Raw genomic sequence first — 20,148 nt, forward strand, 5'->3', positions numbered from 1 at the left:
AACAGACTATATTAAGTTCCAAATGCAGTTTAAAATGTTAAGAGTAACTATTTATAAATAAGATGATATGCTGGAGGCCTCCTGAGGGGATCTGACATTGCACACTGTATTTGTGCATTTCAGCAAGCTATTTAAATCACCTAATGAAATTTAATTTCTGATTTGAAATTTCAATAAGTCAGGTATTAATTTTTAAAAACCCAAGTCACGGGGCGCCTGGGTGGCGCAGTCGGTTAAGCGTCCGACTTCAGCCAGGTCACGATCTCGCGGTCCGTGAGTTCGAGCCCCGCGTCAGGCTCTGGGCTGATGGCTCGGAGCCTGGAGCCTGTTTCCGATTCTGTGTCTCCCTCTCTCTCTGCCCCTCCCCCGTTCATGCTCTGTCTCTCTCTGTCCCAAAAATAAATAAAAACGTTGAAAAAAAAAATTAAAAAAAAAAAAAAACCCAAGTCACTGCAAATAGCCTTTTTGCTACTGCAGTGCCAATGGCCAGCTGGACCTGGGGAGACAGGAAGCTGGCAGGACACTAAAGGTGCCACTCTAGCTCATCCCACATACATCACCCCTAAATGCCACCACTCTGCATAGCTTCCACACCACTCATCCCAAGCCCTCCCTCACTAAGAACACCAGACAGCTGAAGGGGGTGCCTACCTGCGCAGCGTGAAGCGAACTGTGTCCTCATTGTGAGAAGCCACCATCACTTTGGCCTTGGCATTGTGCTTCAGCTCCTCCAGGACATAACTGAGGCACCTAAAGGGAGTGCACGTAAGCCCCAGCCTGTAGAGGCCACAAGCAGGCCCATGGCTGTCCAGCGAGCCCACTCCAAGTGTGGCCATGGTAATGGGACCAAGGCTGTACTTGTCATTCCTCAACACCTCGTAGGTAAGAAAGAAAACGTGAGCAGTACCTGGGGCTAGACATTCAAAAGGAGACTACCTGGGACACAGTGCACTCAGGACAGATGGAGCTTTGCTTCCAGAAGGGGTCCATAAGGAAACTGAAGCCTCCCTGAGCATAGAGAGTGTGAGGGTTCTGCCATCTGGCAGTGATGGTGTGTTTCCAGGAACATGTGACAACTATGTCTTTGCCCGTGAGTACAGGAGACAGGGGCAAAGTGTGCTATGAGTCACTACTGTAATGGCCTGACCGCAAACCACCAAAAGCTCACAAAGATGGGCACTCTGCTGGCTGTTGGGTTAACACTGTGGGCTGGCACGCTGACACAGGAGGATCCAAATACGTGTTACATGGAAAAGCAAGGGCACAGGACTGAATGCACAATGCCAAAGCAGATGTGGGTATACCCATGGCACACTTGGATACTCCCAGAAACCAGGGCACTGCCAGGGAGGGAGCAGGAGCCAAGGCACTCAGGGTCTATTTGTGACACACACACACACACACACACACACACACACACACACAACCTCACAAAGAAAAAGCATGGGATCTGCATGCAAGGCAGGAGGGCTGCTCAGGGATCTCTTGTCCTAAGTGTCAACAAGAGCTGGCTGGGGGACCTGGGCCAGTTTAGTTTTATTCAGTAGACTTTTCTGTACTAAAAATCCACCTTAAAAGTTTTTAGAAAGGGTAAAACAAAAGCTGAGGATTCAAAAAATAAATAAAAAGCAGAGAAGATAATCAGCTCTGGTCTCAGGACAGAAGTCTTGCTCCTACAGAGGCTTCTGACACACTGGGCTGCTCCACAGTCAGATAGGGGTCACATCAGGTCACTTCCACCACCCCTGCCCTATTTTGTCATTCCCCTCCCCAGGAAGCCACGAGGCCCCCAGGGGCCAAGAAGGGCTGGCGCACCTGTGATACATGGCATGAGTGGCTTCGTACGTAGGGTTAATGGGGTCCTCATAGCCAATCTCCGCGGCACGGGCGCGTTCCTGGGCCATATATGCACCCCGCACCAGCTTGGCCCCAAAGCACCAGCCCTCACGGCGAGCCAGCTCCACATCCAGGGTGATGTTGTCATAGGCGTCCTGTGGGACCAGGGCCAAAAGTTGCTGCTGACCAGGATGGGGCCCTCTCCAGCCTGTGTCCCCTGAGGCCCAGGTGCCCAGGGAAGCAGGGAGACAAGTGTGAGTGAGGAAGGCCCTCCAACCTCCATCTCTAAGAAATGGTGACTCCTCAGTGTGGCCTGAGGACAACTTTGTTGGGGGACAGACTAGGTGCCAGCAGCCACGGTATTCTCCGGAGTCTTCTCAAGCTGACTCAGGGGCAAGGGATGCTGCCCCATCCACCCACCCACCCACCCACCCACTTCCCCCAGCCCTAGAGCCTTGACACCCATCCCACACCGTCTCCTCCAAATACCTGGCTGGTCCCAGAGCAGCCCAGCCCAGGTCTGTGCTCAGCGACCCCACCCTCAAGCACCCTGGGCTCCCTGAGGTACATGCAAGTCTCTTTGTGGGAAGGGGACCAGAGATTTCATCTGATCCTCAGAGGGACCCAAACTAAAAAATGGCAGGAAATAAAAATAGCAGGAAAAAACTTACTCATGAGGCCTTCAAATTTTAGGGATTAAGGCACATGAAGCAGACTGCAAAAAGCCTCCTTCATCTTCCTTCTACCCCTTCAAAACCCTGTCTGGGATCTGAGGCCCAGAGAAGGGCCAGCACACAGCCGGTAACAGAGTCCTGGGGCCTTTCCTCCCACTCAGAGGCTGGCACACTCAGGCAGCGGCCTCTCCCAGCACCAGCACAGGACTCAAGTGAGGGGCATCACCTGCAGACCGGTGGCGGAGGTGGGGGGCAGTAGGCAGGGGCCATACCTTGAGGTAGCACTGGTATGTGTTGAAGATGAGCGGCTTCTCTATGTTGAACTTGCGCTGCATTTCCAGTGTCAGGCGGCTGATGGCTGGCTGGAAGTAGGTCTGCTCGGCATCCACCATCAGCCGCACGCCCACCTCGGTGGCTTTCTGAGAAGTACAGGGTGGGACAGAAGGTTTGACTGGGATCAAGTGAGACAGGTGCCCCCCCCCACCCTCTCTGGGCACATCCCAGGGTCCTCGACCTTGGCCAGGATGTCCATTCTTTGCAGCATCCTCGTCATCTGCCGCTCTTCCTCCTCAGTGAACTGTGACAGGAGAGGCTCCAGCTGTCCTGTCTGGGGCAGCATATGGTCAGGCCACAGCAGGGCTCCAAGCTCCCACCTCTCAAAGCCACAGCTCCCTCTGCCTGAGGGCACCCACCTGCCCCCATGTGCAGGTCCTACCAATACCCCAGGACCAGCAAAGGCTATCCCATCCCCTGCCTTGGTCACATGGTACCCCAGAACCTTGCTGCCAGCCAGCACCCTCTGACTCACAGAGCTAGCTGCCCCAGGTCACACCTACACCCAAGGTGTCTGCTCCCACACAAGGGTGAGGGTCCATCCGATCACCCAGAAGGACTCAGCCCCTAGCAGAGAGAGGGATCGGAGAAAGAGTGGTGGCTACAAGCAGGAGGGAAAAGTTGCAGTAGACAGACAACACAGAGCAGGGACAGAGGCACCATCTCCAGACAGTGGTGGCCTTCAGGGAGCTGGCAGGTCAGCAGAAAGCTGGTGCTCAGCAGCTGGGGTGGGGGTGGGGGTGGGGGTGGGTTTGCGGGTGGGGAGCACCTACCCTGGAGGCCTGTGCAGCCCTGGGCCCTCTGCTAGCCCCAAATGCCCACTAACACTGCCTGGGGCGCTCTCATGGGGCCTCAAGCATGCCCTTCCATTGGCCCTCGGTGTCCTAGCTTGGGGACTGAGCCCTCCATCAGCTGGGGCTGGATACTCGTGGAAGGCAGTATCTGTGGGATGTTTTCCCAAGGGACTTCTGCTGCTTTCCATCCCAGCTCAGGGGTGGTTTCAAACAGGGCACAAATTCCAGGCACCTCCCACAGGCAGGATGGGGCGGCTGGGCGGGGGGGGGGGGGGGGGGGGGGGGGTGTGTCTCATTCCTCTCCCCCTGAACACAGGCTGGCCTAGTAACTCGCTTTTAACAAACAGAACTGGGCATAAGTGATGCTGTGGGACATCTGGAGCTAGGTAATAATGCTTCCGCCTGGCTCTCAGGGGACACTCAACCTAGGAACCCAGCCACCACATGGTAAGGAAGCCCTGGCCCACAGCCAGAGTCAACTGCTGACTGTGTGAGTGGGGACCCACAATGACCCCAGCTCCCACCACCCTCTGAGAACCGCAAGGGAGACCTTGAGCTAGAACCACCCAAGCTGAGCCCTGTCCTTCCAGAACTGTGACGTGGGATAATATGATTACTGCCATTTCAGGCCAGTAATCATATTAGGTTTGGGGTGACCTGACATGCAAGGAGAGAGGACACAGGTCTCTCTCCCCTTCTGTGGGGCACTCATGGGTCTGTCCTCTTCCTCCAGACCACAGGGGTGTTACGCAGCCAGGAAGGACTCTGGTTTCATCCAGCTGCGACCCCAGCTGCTGCCTCAGGGAAAGCAACAGGGAACATTTCCCTTCTCAGCCTTGTGCCCCTGTGAGACAGGGTGAGGGGGCGAGGGGTCATCACCTGCATGTTAGGGACCACAAGGTGCTTAGAGAGCTCAGTCCTGCTGTCGATGAGGCTGCTCCAGTCCAGTAGGTCCAGAGTGCTGTGGAAGAAGCTGCATCAGCACATGGGTGCTAGGATCTGTGGGGGGGCCTAGGCCCCAACCAGCCCATTCCTTAAAAGAGCATCCCAAGCCCAACCCACACAAAACTTACCTCAGCTTTCAGTTTCAAAGGACAGACAAAATGTTAACATCATCCTCTGTTTACAAAATGGAAACCAAAACCAGAACATTCTTGCGTCAGGGTGGTGGCAGCTATAAAAACCCAGGGAGAACACCAAGAACACCACGAGCCATGTCAGGCTTGGGAAAGAGCCAAACACGGGAGGCCAGGAAGGAGGCAGACCCTGCACGTAAGGGGACACCCTCTGCCAGTCCGGGGAAACTGGTGACCTCAGGTCCAGCCCCCAGGTCTCTCAGGATGAGGCATGGGCCCCTCCAGGATCTCAGCTGCCCTGACCCTCCACCTACCTGCCGTGTGGGTCCCAGGAAGGGCTGAGTGTGGCACCCTCATGCTAGGACCTGAATAATTCTGTGAGCAACCCTGCCGGTTGTTGTCTAAGCTAGCCCTGGGCTAGCTGCAGCCCCAGCCCCCAGGACTCCAGACTCCCTGTCAACTCCTGCTGTATGTGTCAGGGAACAGGTCCTTCAGCATTGTCACCCCAGGCCCATGCTCTTCAGGAGGGCAATCAGGACTGGGAGAAGCCGTTGCGGCTCAGCTGGAACCATGGCTGAACCAGAGCATACACTCCCAAATTCCCAGCTAGGGGGCTACTCTTACCCAGACACGCCCAAGGTCTCCGCAGTGAACCAGCTCTCAATCTCCGTCCTGGATGCGATGCCCATCTTTGCCACACTTTCCTTGAGAAGTGAGAAGGTGGCATTCCCATGGACGTGCCCCAGCCCCATTCACTAACATTTCCTGTTTCCCTGAACATTTGTGTTGCTCTTTTGACTTTATTACACAATTAGCGAGAACAAGATAGTTTTGGCCTGTGTTTCTGTTCCATAGACAGGTCTATTCCTACCTGTCCCTGATGCCCCTTCCCAAACCCAAAGCCAGCACTCAGCCATGTGCAGGGCAAGTACTCCCCTCCCTAAATCCTGCTGCCCAGCATGTCCTCAACCTCTGGGAACCCACCTCAAACACTGCCTGGCGAGGTCCCCCCCAGGCAGGGCTCCTTCCCAAGCCCCCACTGTGTCCACCCACTCATACCCACGAGGGCAGGGCTGTCCCACCTGTAGCACTGCCACCTCCAGCTTCATGTCCATGGCAGCCAGCCCAGCCTTCCCTTGCTCTGCAGCCATTTGGTGAAAGAATCGTCTCCACTTGGTCAGCACGTCTGAGAACTGCAGCTGCAAGTGCAGGCCTGAGGCACCGGCTCTGGCACATGCCCAGCTCCCTGCCCCCAGGGAGCATAGCTCCAGGCCCCCTCCCAGTCTTTCCTGTGTGCCTGGCTCCCAGCACCAAGGTACCAATACATGAGCTTTCACTTAATGCTCATAGCACCCCCAAGTTCTCACAGACTCTCTCTGCAGGTGGAAGGTTCTGGCACTTACCAGAAACTGGGGTCTCCCCAGTGCGGTGAGCTTGATGGCTGAGAAGCCATCATCACTGGCTCTGCCTGTCAGAAGCCACAGGAATAACCATTAGGGCTCCATAGGGGGATGAGGAGGACCAGAAGCCTGTGCCCAGAGCGTATACCACTCAAGAGTGACAGACACGTGACAGACTGCAAATGGCTGGCGTGGCCCCTCTTCTTATCAGTTACCTACAACATACATGGTACTGGGTCCCCCTGACAGATGGGCCCCCAAGACCACCAGGGAGCCTTGAATGATCCAGTTGCCAAAACTGATGACAGTGCAGTGGGACCAGCAGATCTCTCCCCCCTCCCCCACCCAAGCCTAGCAGGGGCTGCAGCAATGTCTGGGTGGGCTGCCTGCTCCCCAGCATGCATGCCTTACCCTCCCTAGAAGTAGTTCTAGTGACAGCTCAGCAATCTCAGGCTAAGGTGGGTGGCACCAAGGATCCCTGCTGCCCCTGCCCCCAACAGGAGGAGAGAGCCCAGCAAAGAGTCAGATATCCTGGGCTGCTGGCTAACCATTTATAGGCAGAAGGACCATGTCTCTACCAAGCACATAAATGCCCATGTACACAGCTGCTCAGATACCCCACCTTGGAGGCGGGAACAGGCAACTTGGCAAGGTTTGTTGGCCACATGGGCCCAGGAATGCACTGGGCAAAGGAGCCAGTGAGACTGGCCCATTCTGTCCCTGCCTCCATGTCCTCTCCCATGCCACTGGCACCCCAGGCTGCCCGTGGGGGGATTCACAAAACACAGAAATGCCCAGTGAAGCACAGGGTGGAGCACCAAAGGCACTCAACCACACTTGCCTCTCTCCTCCCTTCCAGAAACCCATGACCCATCTTGGCTTCTGTGACCTTTGCTTCAGGCAGAGCAGGCACAGAGGTAAGGAGGCGCACCATGCTCTGGACCCTCTCTGCCTGGCATCTCCCCAGCGCTGATCTCAGAAGGCTGCTTCTGAGTACAACTCACTCCTGCTCCTTCTAGCGTTCAGAAGGTACAGAGCCCACTGATGGAAGGGGGCTCTGTGGCTGGGGCCACATGGTGGGCCGCACTGTGGCTGGGGGGGATGTCCTAAAGAGTAAAGGACTCAGAGGCCCACTTAACTCACCTCCCTTGGCAGGCTCTCCACATAAGGCCAGGCAGGAGGAGTCCTCTGTGGCAACAGCACAGCCATTGGCAAACCCCAGTGCCACATGTGGTGAGGCTCAAGCCCCTGACCTATATGGGGGTGCTGCTCAGCCCACTGACAGCCTTACTGAAGTTCACATCTGGGCACTAGTATCTAGGAAGGGGCAGGAGGTGCTAGGCTCCTTGGGTAGGAGCTGTACTCAGGCGTGACCCCAGTGTGACCTAAGCCCAGCCTATCTTCCCCAGTGTCACCCATGGTCATCCCTCACGACTGTCCAAGCCCCAGGCAAGTGCTCTAGCCTGGCCTTGCTTTCACCCACCAGCATCTCTACACAAAGAGGTTGAGCCTCCCTGGCAGGTGTACAGCCGGCCCCACCTGAAGCCTCAATGCAGCGCAAGAACGTCTCCATGTGGCTGTCACACTTGGCTTCATTGGCATAGAAGTAGGTGCGGGCACTGATGACACCATCCCTGCGGTCTCCAAAGGCCCGGTGGGCCTGGTACTGCTTCTCCCTCTTACTTGTACCTGGAGGGATGGGCACATGGCCTGAGCACACACAGGCTCTGTGCTGTGCTCTGGCTCCCACCCCACTCTAGGCAAACATGGGGCTTCCCCTGCATCCAGCAGGACCTGCCCATGGCCCACAGCCCTCTTCCCTCAGGACAGGCTCCTTAGCAGCCACAGCCCCCCTCCACTGTGCTGCCCACCACTCCCTGCTCCTACACTCAGTGTTCCTTCCCCCTGGCCAAATCCTAGTCACATGGCAAACTCAGGCCAAAAGGCAGAACCCAGACCCACTTAGGACAAGGGGATGAGGACCCCTGGGAAGGCCCTGAGGATGTCAGCAGATCTGGAGCAATGGCCTGGGTGCACACAGGGAGAAGCCACATAGGCACAGGGAGGAGCCTTGGCCCCAAGTCTTGCCTGTGCCCTTGAACCCAGGTCTCCCAAGTAGGGGTGGTGAGGGTGAGGGGGGCAGGTGGTGAAAGTAGTTGTTCCTGAATGGCCTCCTCATACTCACCACTGCCCTCCCTCTCTACAGCCGATGTACAGGACCTGTGGGAAGGAACAAGAGGGTGAGGGTGGGTCACACCACCTCAGGCTGCAAGTGACAAGCACGTATTCCCTTTGAGCAAGCAGAGGTGAGAGGAAGCCAGGGGTGGAGTCCTGAACCTGACCTGACATGGCGGACTGTACAGGAATAGCTGGGTTAGCCTGGGCAGGTAAGAGTGACTCAGGTGCCCCACCCACCTCCTTACCCACCCCAGGCCTGCAGGGTCACCTCCCCTGAGCAGGGCAGGGCAGCAGCCTCACAGACCAACTTGGCCTACAGGCTCTACACCCTGGAGAAGGCTCAGATTCCTCCTGGGTAGGTGAGAAGTGAATAAAACTAGCTGATAGCCCAAGGCAAAGAGGAGGTGCTTGATGAAAGCTAGCTATGGGGGCATTCCTTCTGAGGGGAAGACAGAGCCTCAGGGCCAGCCAGGACTGATAAGGAACGGAGCCGACAACTACCAAAGTACAAAATTCCCAAAGCTGAGGAACGAGGCCGCTTGCTCTGCCCTAAGCCCCCTGCATCCAGGCACCTCCAACCACCAGGAACCCCAGGCCAGGCTCTGGGCTCCTGCCCAGGTGCACAGCTAGCCCCACCTCCAGCCACTGCCTGCCAGCACCCTGCTTCAGTCTTGCCCCTTAGGTGTATCTTCTAACCAGTAATCAGAATTTTTCTTTTAAGATGCAAGCCCTGCCCTGGCCTCCCATCACAAGGGAATAACACCCCCCCAGTTCTCATGAGGACAGATCAGTGAGGCCAGTCTGAGAACATGGTTGCCTCTGCCCACCCTCAGGCCTCCCTGCAGTCCCTTGGCCATGCCCTCACCACCCCTGCCTGGTCTGCCCCCACCCAGGTGCCCCCTCACCCAGAATGCCTGCCAGAATCACAACAGACACCATCCCCCTCTCAGTGGCTATGACGTCTGGGACAGCAAATGTCATGGCTAAGCCTACTCAGATGAAGGAGCCGCTCACCATTACTGTCCTGGAGTGGCATTCGAGCAGCTTTGTCCATCATCTGACTTTGTATTTAAAGCCTCTTAAATCAGTTCCCACAGAAAGTGCAGCTGAAGCCCTGTGGCTTATCTGGTGAACTCCTAAATGCTCAGACCCCTGGGGGCTCCTGAGGTTCTGCCCATACTTCACAGGAAAAGGACAGTGTTTTCCCCGTCCCCCACCCCCACCCCCTGCGCTGGGGCACTTGAGACAGAGGTAAAGCCAGCGAAGCCACAGAAAGCTAATTGCACCTGTGGTAGCCTCAAGCTGAATCAAAGGTCTAAGGCAGCTTTTGACCTCCCTGCTCCTGCACCCAAGGGCTGCCAGCCGCCTTCCAGGGAGCCCTCCCTTTAGACCCTGGTTCCTGTGTAACCTCAGGGCCCATATCTGGCAACTGTGAGCCAGGATGCCCAGGTCAGGACCCAGGAGTCCCAGTAGCTGGGACAGTTCACAGGGGCCGCGCACATGGCTGCACAGCCCATAAGACCCCCACCTGGGAACAGGGGACAAGAGCCACTTCATGCCAACTAGACATATGTGCTTGACATACAGAAGAGGGTGAGGTGTGCCTGTGTGACAATATCTGACTCAGTAACATAAGGGAGGGGGTCAGCCCCACACACAACATCCCCACTGGGAATAAGGAGCACCTGTAAGACCAGCCCCAAGCTGTGGTCCAGGTACAACCAGGCAAATAGCATGACTCAGGACCCACCATCTGCACTAAGGCATGGGTCTAACCAGCAAGGACGATGGCTGCTGGGGACTCGGGCCTTCTCTGTAACCACACAGCCCATGGCTCAGGGAAACACAAGTATTCACCTTCAAGGTCCCTGCATTCTAGGTAGGCTGCATTCTTTCACATGGGCCCCCAGGGACCCAGCGCTGTGTAAGGTGCCCACTCAACATTTCCACAGCTGGCCTACCCACCCTCCAAGCCCCAGCCAGCCTCCAAAGGGTGTGGGCCACTCCCATCCTCACTGCCAGTAGGTTCAGTGGCAGGAAAGCAGTCAGTCTGTGCTATTTCCATCCATGAACCTTCTGGGCACAAACCAGAGGGGAAGCACTTTAGAAATGGACTGAGAAGAGGAACTGGGTCAGCTGCACAACCATGTGGTCAGGGGGACAGCGGCCTGTCTCTGAGCAGATGGCACTGAGAAGGATCAGGGTCACACTGTCAACCAGACCTGGTGGGTGGGTCACAAGAAGACAAAGATGGCAGCTGCCAGGTGCAGTGGAAGGGAGGAGGGTCACGTGACTGGCAGGGACCGGAAGAGACCACCCAGTGCAAGCACGCGCACACGTATGCACACATGCATGGCCCAGGATGTGAAGGAGGGAAGAGAATGCGCCGAGGGGCAGAGGGCAGAAGAAGATGAATACAAGTGGCCCAGGGGGTTGAAGAGGCAGTAGGGAGGCCCTGACCATCTCTTGGCTACCTCCAAGCTCAGCTCACTACACTGGGTGATGTGTTGACTGGACGCCTTTTAGAAAAAAGCAGAAAGTGAGGGGAATAAGGTAGCAGGAAGGAGTGAAGCACAGACAAGCCCAGTGGAGCTCATTCCTGCCTGCACATCCACATCCCTAGCCCCTCAGACCCTGGTTCCAGGCAGCACCTGAGTGTTCTGCGCACACCAGTCCTATAGAGCTGCCCCTACCTTGGGGCTCCACCGCCAGCCAGTCCTGTGTCTGCACAGGCAAGACAGGCACACCTGCCATCCACACTATCCCCAGATGTCCTCGTCATAGTCAATCATCAGGAGGTACACTTTCCCTATCCCCACAGCTCTCAGCCTACTGGGGAGACCCTCTGGGGCTCCTGCCTTCTACCAGGTGTTCTGAGAAACACCGTCCCACCCCTGCCCTATGTGGCTACTCTCTCCCTCTGCCACCTGTAGCCTCCTACCTCCTGCTTCTTGCCCAGGGATCCCTTCCAGGGTCCCCTCTTCAGAACTTCAGGAGGCCTGCTGGGCCTCCTGTGCATTCAGACACTTCTATCCTTTCTGTGCCTCACATGGCTATGCCCACAGCAGGCCCAGCACCACCTGTACCCTTCCTACTCCAACCCCTGTGAGCTTAATTTGGGGTAGTGGCCTCTATATCACTCCCCAGAGCAGGGTCTATGTGCCTCGTGACAGGATTAGCAAAACAGACCTCTGGGCCCCACCAGGACACAGAAGTAGTTCTCTGCATGGGGGGTTGCGTGGATGAAGGCTGCACGGTAGGAGTCACTCTTGACTAAACACCCAGGAAGCCAGGCAGGCAACTTGACAGTATAGATGTTCAACCAGCACCCACAAGCCTGGTTCTGTCACCCTGGTCCAGGCCTCTCCAAAGGCACATGCCTGGCAGCAGACCTGGGCATGAGTGGACACCTGCCACTGGCATCAGATGGTGGGCACCATGTTAGGATGGGAGGGACCACCACTCACATCCCAAAGCCCACCAAGCAGGGCTGCTACATCATGATGGGTATCAACAGCAGCATGGCCCAGGGGCACAGGTTCCTTGGCTCCAGGACAGGGCAAGGCCAGCCCACATCCCAATGCTCCCCCTGCAGGACAGGAAGGAAGCCAGCCAGATCACCCTAGGAAAGAAGTCTTTTCACACCAGAGGGAGAAAATCCTATTGTGAAATCACTCTGCCCTCAACTTAGACACAGCGGGAACACAGAGTCCCTTAGTTATTCAACAGGCAGCCTCACTGAAGGCTGCAGCCCCAGGCCACAGTGAGAAACACACAGAGGGGTGCCAAACTGGAGAACCCTGCCTTTAAGACAGCAAATGGCTAGACAGGGGCTGGGCTCCCCAGGCCAATCCTCTGCTGCTGTTGCTGCTTGGCTTGGACATTCCGTTCCCAGGGCAGGAGCTTCATGTGATGCCTTTCCCTCCCCTCCCCTCCTGTCCCCATGCCAGAGCAAACACCCCAGCGTGCGACAGGGCAGGTTACTCAGCAGGCCTGTCTCGAGCCTCACGTGGTCAGGCACAGCTGCTATCAGAACTAAGGGTCCCAAATGCAAGCAAGGGCCTGGCATGAAGGGGTGCATGTATCAGCACAGGAACCAGTCATTTTGCACAGAAAGGGCTGGTCTTGCCGGGATCTACTGTGAGGCCACCTCTCCCGGAAGCAGAGGGTGACCTTGTCCTCTAAATTTTTTTCTGTGGCCCAGAAATGTAGGTCAGGGAGGTACCCATCTGCCCCTATACCCACTGCCCAGAGAACAGGTCCTACAGCAAGTTGGTGATCTCAGGAGGAGACCCCAGGCCAGCCCGTCACACTGCTCCTGGCTGCACATTCCCTTCTTGGACCCCTGGGTAGGCACCAGGCTTGACAGGCTCCATACTTACCAGGCAGGGCCCACCTGCTAATTAGAAAATCCTCCCAAGAGCTAGGCAAGGGTTGGGCAGTGGTACCTGTCCAACAGGTTAGCAATGCCTCAGAAGAAATGCTTTAGTAGAACAGAAAGCCAGAGCACCTCCTACATCAGGGTCAGAAAACGGTTTTTGTAAACGGTCAGGTAGCTTCTATCTTCAGCCTTCTGGGCCATATGGCATCTGTCACAGCTACTCAACTCTGTTCCTCTAGGTCAAAAGTGATTTGAATTTCATATACTTTTTTTCAAATGTTTATTTTTGAGAGAGACAGAGAGAGAAAGAGAGAGAGACAGAGCATGAGTAGGGAAGGAACAGAGAGAGAGGAAGACACAGAATCCAAAGCAGCTCCAGGCTCTGAGCTGTCAGCACAGAGCCTGCCACGGATCTTGAACTCATGAACTGTGAGATCATGACCTGAGCCGAAGCTGGACGCTTAATCGACTGAGCCACCCAGGCGCCCCGAATTTCACATACCTTTAAAGTGTCACAAAATAGGGGCGCCTGGGTGGCTCAGTCAGTTGACCATCCGACTTCTGCTCAAGTCATGATCTCACAGCTCATGAGTTCAAGCCCCGCGTCAGGCTCTGTGCTGACAGCTTGAAGCCTGGAGCCTGCTTCGGATTCTGTGTCTCCCTCTCTCTCTGCCCCTAACCCACTCACATTCTGTCTCTGTCTGTCTCAAAAACAAATAAACATTAAAAAAAAAATTTTTTTTAAGTGTCACAAAATAGTATTCTTGTTTTCTTCCAACCATTTAAAAAAGCAACAACCAATCTCACTTTGCAAATCACACAAAACCAGGCAGGCCAGCCACATTGGGCTGTGGATCATGGTTTGCCAACCCCTATCCCTGCCCCTCCTCTAGGCTTGTAAACGCAAGACCTTTTGTGAAAGCCCAGAGCTGTCATCCTCACAGAGCAAAAAATACAAGAACCCCAGGCGGAACACAGGAGGGCCACTGGTAAGCAGACTGACCAAGCCCTCCTATCCTTGGGGACCTCCTCCCAGCCCAGCCCCAGGTGGCCCCAGGATGCTTTGGGGTTACAACCCGATGCCTAGGCAGGCCTTACTCCATCTCCTTGTGCTCCGCCTCCTGGGGGCTCAGATCCTCCTCCACCCCGTAGTCCAGGATGGAGCCCACGCCAAAGGCCCTGTTGTGCTGGATCAGGGGCCGGATGGACTCCTGGTCCTCACCAGCCACAAACTGCCCATAGAAGGTCATCTTCATCAGCTTGTCAAACAGGCTTTGCCCCAGAAGTCTCCTGGTGAGATGGAGCAGCTGAAAGGTAGAGGGAAAGGGCTGTCCTGGCTGCCTGGCCTCCCCCATCCCAGCAGGACACCCCTGCTTCCCCACCCACTTTGCTCCAACCATAAAGCCTTGACACACATCTCCCAAAGTCAAACACAACTCAGGGCCTTGATGTAACTGTGGACACCACCGGAAGCAGCTTGCCTCTCCACTTGTAGCTACTGTCAATCTACTCATCATGCAGGGCAGAGGTCCCAGCACCGCCCCCACGGCCACTCACACTTCTCTGCCCTGCACACTCACGGGTGACCCAAGCAGCACATAGCAGTGCCAGACTATCATTTGGTGGATAAAGAAATGAATAGCAGGTCTCTCTGGGAATAGCAGTGGGTGTGTTCATAACATCCTCTGTCTTCATACCTCAGTGGGTTATGCCAGGTAGGATTCGGTGCAACTTTCTAGCAGGCAAGCACCCAGATTTTTTAATATTTTGTTCACTGCTTATTCCCAGTCCCTAAAACAGTGTCTGGCAAGGGGCCGGCCCTCTAGTAGTTACTGAGCAGGTGAACACATGCTAAATTCAGAAGGAGTCCGACTTCAACTGGAGCAAACATTAGGCGAATAATAAGCCAGGTGGCCTTCTACGAAGTACACAGTCATCCAGGGCCACAGCAGACCCACAGCTAGAGTGGACATGCCCCTGAAGAAGACAGTTGCCCATAAAGCACTCAGCTCCTCTAATCACATTTCACCATATCCTCAATTTCTGCCATCCTTTAAACAAAGTCCTGAGTCACTGCTTTGTGCCCAGTACAATTCCAGGCTAAACAAAAGAGAGAAGGAACTCACATCAAGTCGGGAAGAGACCTCGATGGAGCGAGGCACCTTCACGGTGTGATTCAGAACAGGGGGTGAGGGAGTGACTGCCAGAGCACGGGTGGGAAATGTTTGCTAACTTAGACCCAGAGAGGGGGGCTTGCCAAGGCTTGGAGGTGGAACGGAGTTCCTGCAGTAAAAACAGCCAGGGCAGGAAGGAGTGAGGACAATGGAGGCCCCTGAGCCTGGAAGGGATGGCTCCTTGGAGGGCACGTCTGCCACCTGTCTGGGAATTCCTATGTGTCCACTATCCCCCTCCACTTATCTCCAAGACAGAAAAAGCCTGAGGTCTGTCAAACCCAATGGATAACAGAACCCCTTTTGTGAGGAACATCTCTTGATTCAGGGCTTCAAGGAACAATCTCTAGTTTAAGCAGAAGTATGAGTAAATCAAACACCTTCATCCCCAAACCAGTCCTGAGCAGCCTCACATTGGCCCAAGTCAAACACACCCTGAATCACAGGCGGGCATTTGGTGGAGATACCTCAGGACCACACCTGAGGTCACCACAGGGCGTCCCAAGGACAAGGGTTTCCAGGCCATCACCTCTGCCTTGCTGCGTCCTCTCTGCAGTCGTGTCTGATTTTATTGCATCTCATTAGGATTTTGTCTGTTTTTTTTTTAGAAAGAGATACAGAGAGAGAGAAAAAAGGGGAGCAGGGCAGAGAGAGAGAGAAAAAATGGATCTTAAGCAGGATCCGTGCTGGGCAATGTGGGGCTCCATCCCACGACCCTGGGATCATGACCTGAGCCAAAATCAAGAGGCAGACACTCTCAACCGACTGAGCCACCCAGGTGTCCTGCATCTCATTGTTTTTATAAAGAGGATGAGAAACAAAAAATTATAGCGCCAACTCAGGAGAACAGGACAGGGTGTCTCGGCACCATACAGCCTGGGCCAGTGGTCAGGGAGTCCATCGACCAGAGCAGCCTCGCCAGTGGAAAAGCCAGGTCTTGATTATATCAAAAATCACCCTAGTGGCAGGTGGGGCAGAATCTGACACCCCAAAATCATTATATGGCTCTGGGAAACCCCGACATTGTACATATCAGCTCTGAGAACTGTCAGAAACCACCATGTGCAGAAATGGGCCAGTCATCTACTCTTGACCCAGCAAACTTTCCTATACAGGGCCACATGGTAAATAACATAGGCTGTGTGGGCCACACAGTCTCAGTCATAACTATTCAGCTCTGCTGACGAAGCACAAAAGCAGCCACAGCCAATGCTAATAGAAGAAGCAGGAGCAAGGCAGACACTGGAATTTGGCTCGGGGAGGGGGGGGGCCCTGGGCTGATAACCTCCCGCACACCCTGCACTTCGCACTGACCAGCTCCTCAGGTATAGGCGGGGCTCAGAGGGAATGACAGGGAAGGCCAGCCAGGTCACTGAGCCGGTCACTTACCCTCTCACTCTGCCAAAGGGGAGGCCAGCCTACCACAGAAGGTTATGGAACCACATGGGACAGGGCTGGCAGTTTTAAAGCTATCTCCAGAGCAAAGCCGCCCCTTTAAAACCATCCTGGCATCAGGTGCATCCCTGGATGGCACAGCCTGAGATGAGGGTGGCGTCCCCTCTTCTCCAGGTAGGGGCATCCTTCATGGGTTTAGAAACTCACACCAGGAACACATATACTCGCTTTCACTGTAAAAGACTCAAACAGATGTGTGCAGATCAAGAAGGGGTAAAGCCAGTTCTCTGTCCCACAAAGGCCACCATCACCATCCATCCTGTCTCCTTCCCTTTCTGTTACCCTCTTCTGCACTGGCTTATACCCAAGTACAGAAGCTTTGTCATGGAAGACTTGGGTTTTCTAAACTCTTGTCTTCTGGCAAGGAAGGGACAAACTGGGTGCCAAACCAATGCAGCAGCTCCAACTGAGCTCCTGCAGGCTGACACTCCCTGGGAACGGATTTGATGATCCCCCACCCCGCCCCACCGAAGGTGCCACACAGACCCACACTGCTCAGCAGGAAGAATTTTCACTGCAGGCCAGAGGACAAGGTAAATGCTGGTTCTGAAGAGCAGCCTACAACCCTGCAGCCTGGTCTCTGCCCCATTTCCTTCCAGCACCAGGCACCGAGGCCACTGGCACCAGTGTGACCCCTAGCAATGTTGTGATGGAACAGGTCCCACAGGGGGCAGACAGAGTGCCGTTAGTGGGCTCCCTGAAGGCACCCCCAGGACACAGGTGGGACAGGAGGGGAGCCTGGGATAAGCCTCCCCACACCTCCAGGTACCTATAGTGGTCCTTGCACTCCAGCACTTTCTGGCACTTGGACAGTGGTCACCCACAGCACCCCCACGGTCTCCAGCTGTGCTGGCTTCTCTCTGGCTTTGATCCAAAGGAAGAAAGCTCAGAGAAATATGGCCTAGATGGCTCCAGCCTTCACTCTCTCCCTTCCAGTCACATGGCAGCAGGCACAGCTCCTGCACCACTTCTGCCCCATGCATCCCAGTCCCACCCAGCAGTCCCATGATGCCCCAACAGCAGGAGCCAGGTCCCTGTCTTTGTCCTCCACGGAGACTTCATGGCCAGCCACTTTCTCCCCTAGTCGTTCCCACCCACCACCCCCGCCCCAGATGCCTCCTCCCTCCTGACCCCTGCACCTCCAGAACTCGCTGCTCCTTTCTGCCCTTCAGACGCTGGTGCTCCTCAAAGGGTTCTCAACACCTCCACCCCTCACCAGGCTCCTTGAACCCCAAGTGTTCCTTTCTGCCCTCCTCTCCAGTTGGCCTGGGCTCTCCACAGCCACAAATTTGCCTCAGTACATCCACATCTACTGCAAACACAGATGACTTCCAGAAGCCTCCATAACTCCATTTCTGCCCCTTCCGCCTCCTTCAGGGACCAAGGGAGGCAGTATGATACCCTCAGCACAGCCTCGCTTGAGAAATCAACACCACCTGCATAAAGAGCCTTCCAGACACTTAGCACCAACATGCACCTTTGCAAACTGTTTCCAGGATCACCCTGACATAACTGTCATCACCATACACCCAGACTGACAGTGGCTAAGACGGCGTTCTGCTTTTTACTTCCCCAAAGCCCACACACTTTTCACAAGTTACTATATTGAAGTAATAAAAGCTGTAGTTCAAGGGGCTTCCCATTTTCCCTCAACACTGTTCGGAGTGGCTGTGTCTGGCGAGCTCCTGAGTCACAGTTTCTGAGAAACCAAGACCCTTCAATACCACCAAGACTCCCTTTTAGGCAACATTTAAAACACTCAATTTTCAGGTGACAACTTTGCATCACCACAAGGAGCATATAGCTTAAAAATTCAGAAACTGGTCTTTGTTTTTAGTTGGTAGTAACTGGTATTAGGAAAATTCACGAAGCTCAAAAGAGAATGCAGGAAACACCTCCCCTTCCTGACTTCCCGGCTACAAGCAATGCTCAAGGCGCTCCCCCGCGTTACAGTGAAACTTCATAACGGATCCCGGAACACGCAGAGGATCCAGCGCGCTCCGCTGCGCACCTACCCACCCACATGCCCACCCGCGCACCTGCTCGTGGTGCGCCAGCAGCGCAGGTGAGGCGCACAAGCGCAACACCAGCAGGCTGCGCGCCAGCTCCCAGCTGCGCCGGCTGCGGTACGCCTCCTGAGTGTTGCCGAAGTCCACGACGGGCAACGGCGGTCGCGCACCTTCGGCCGCCCGGCATCCTGAAGTGGCCTCCCGGCCTGCGGCGGACTGCTCGCGAGCCACGGGCTGCTCGCGAGCCACGGGCGCCGTGGACAGTGGGGCGACGCGGGGAGTGCCGAAGCGCAGCACAGAAACGATGCACCTCAGAGCCATGGCGGGGCGTCCGCAAGCGCCAAGACTGCTTAAGTACGCGCGGCCGGCCCCGCCTCGCCCCGAGCTCAGCCGCGCTCTCTTCTAGAGGCCCCGCCCCAGGACCCGCGCTTTCTCTTCGGGAGGCCCCGCCCGCCCTGCCTTAGGATGCGCGCCTGATGCTGAGCCAAGGCCCTCTCCGATAGACCCCCAGCCACCCAGCGCCCTGAGCCACGCCCCCTTGCCAGGAGGCCCCGCACCGCGCCTCGCGCCGCGTGGGCTCCTAGTGAAGTCCCGTTCCGTCCCGCCCCGCTCCAGGACCCGCGCCTTCCGCCCTAGAAACCCGGCTCCGCACCCTGAGCCGCGCCCTCTCCTGGGGGTCCCCGCCTCCCGCCCTTGAGCCACACCCCCACGTCGGGAGGCCCTGAGTGGCGCCCTCCCCCTGGGAGGCCCCGCCCCAGCCTAGGATCTGAGCCACCTTGCTAGGGAAAGCCCGCCCTGGACTCCGCGCCGCGTCCTCTCCCCTAGGAGGCCAGACCATTGAGAGTTCCCACATCCGGTACGTTCTGCGGCCGCCTCGGCCACCCAATGGCGCCAAACGCGCTTGAAACCCTCCTTCTCAGCCTGTGGCCACACCCTCAAAGAAGACCCTGCCTTCTTGGATGCCTATTCCCAGCTTCATCTTTCCCGTAAGAGACTCCGCGCCTCCAGGGACTGGATCCGCAACCAAGTGTGCGATTTCTCCCTGAGTTTCCCCGGTCCACATGCTGGCCCTGTGGGTCCGGAGCCCGCGCGTCGGCGCCATCACACACCTGCATACCTGGGCTCTTGCGTGGTCGTTGAGCCTCACGGACTCACAGCTGAGGCCGGGAGGACGTAGAAGCCATTAAGGCTGTAATGTGGTGCCGTTCCTCGCGCGTACAGGGACGTTTAGGAGGCCATCTGGCCTCCTTCCCAGACCTATGGCGTGAGCGGGGGAAGGAGCCCCATTAAGGGCATGCCCAATTCTGTTCCTCTCCCGTCCGTCCAGTCCCACCGCCCACCCAACGTATAGGCATGCACCTCCAGCTTCCTCTTGGAACCGCTGCAGCCCCCACAGTTTCTACCCCCAGCCACCCCTTCAGGCCCTCAGTGCTGCCCTTGGGGCTGATAGCAAAACCATCTGCTTTGCTACCTCTTTAGGGCCTCCCTTCACTCATAAAAGCCTTCCCACCCTCTGCCCCTTTGCTTCCAATCCCTTCCTTCCAACATTGTAGGTGGCCTGCTAACGGAGCCCCAGATATCCTCTCTTGGGAGGGACCTGCCCTGACTGCCAGCCTTAGCACCTTCTTCCCCTTCGTTCACCCCTTGGCCCCTCCTACCTCTCATCAGGACATTCTGGCACCCCCTCAGCTGGGTCTGACTGTGGGTGGCAGCCTCTCTCAGCCTCACTCACCTGGTGCTTCATGCATCTTGGGGCATTGGATTCCCTGAACTATTTGACACTGTTGACATTTAGGGCTGAATAATCCTTTGTTGTGAGGAGGATCTGTGCATTGCAAGAT

At 56.0% G+C, this 20,148-nt stretch overlaps 1 protein-coding gene across 7 annotated transcripts in view; it reads right to left on the reverse strand.

Moving 5' to 3' along the window:
- PRODH (proline dehydrogenase 1) overlaps window positions 1–18,936 on the reverse strand; it is a 53,723-nt gene extending 34,787 nt beyond the window's left edge. The window contains exons 1-12 of one of the 7 annotated variants that reach the window (XR_008422184.1): window positions 18,338–18,933; window positions 13,771–13,979; window positions 8,299–8,333; window positions 7,653–7,802; window positions 6,117–6,181; window positions 5,796–5,912; window positions 5,338–5,417; window positions 4,517–4,598; window positions 3,025–3,117; window positions 2,783–2,929; window positions 1,816–1,991; window positions 652–750 (exon numbers count right to left, since the gene is read on the reverse strand). Coding sequence is in view for 6 of the 7 variants with exons in the window: in XM_053902245.1 (XP_053758220.1) it covers window positions 652–750; window positions 1,816–1,991; window positions 2,783–2,929; window positions 3,025–3,117; window positions 4,517–4,598; window positions 5,338–5,417; window positions 5,796–5,912; window positions 6,117–6,181; window positions 7,653–7,802; window positions 8,299–8,333; window positions 13,771–13,979; window positions 18,338–18,628 (1,544 nt within the window). In the remaining variant the exon portion in view is untranslated. Of the gene's footprint in view, window positions 1–651; window positions 751–1,815; window positions 1,992–2,782; window positions 2,930–3,024; window positions 3,118–4,516; window positions 4,599–5,337; window positions 5,418–5,795; window positions 5,913–6,116; window positions 6,182–7,652; window positions 7,803–8,298; window positions 8,334–13,770; window positions 13,980–18,337 lie in introns of all 7 variants that reach the window. The other 6 variants (XM_053902245.1, XM_053902242.1, XM_053902243.1 and 3 more) reach the window with 6 other exon arrangements.
- Window positions 18,937–20,148: the final 1,212 nt, after the last annotated feature.

The sequence above is a fragment of the Panthera pardus genome, unplaced genomic scaffold (assembly GCF_024362965.1).
Source record: "Panthera pardus isolate Hobbes unplaced genomic scaffold, ASM2436296v1 HiC_scaffold_15, whole genome shotgun sequence".
Lineage (NCBI taxonomy): Eukaryota > Metazoa > Chordata > Mammalia > Carnivora > Felidae > Panthera > Panthera pardus.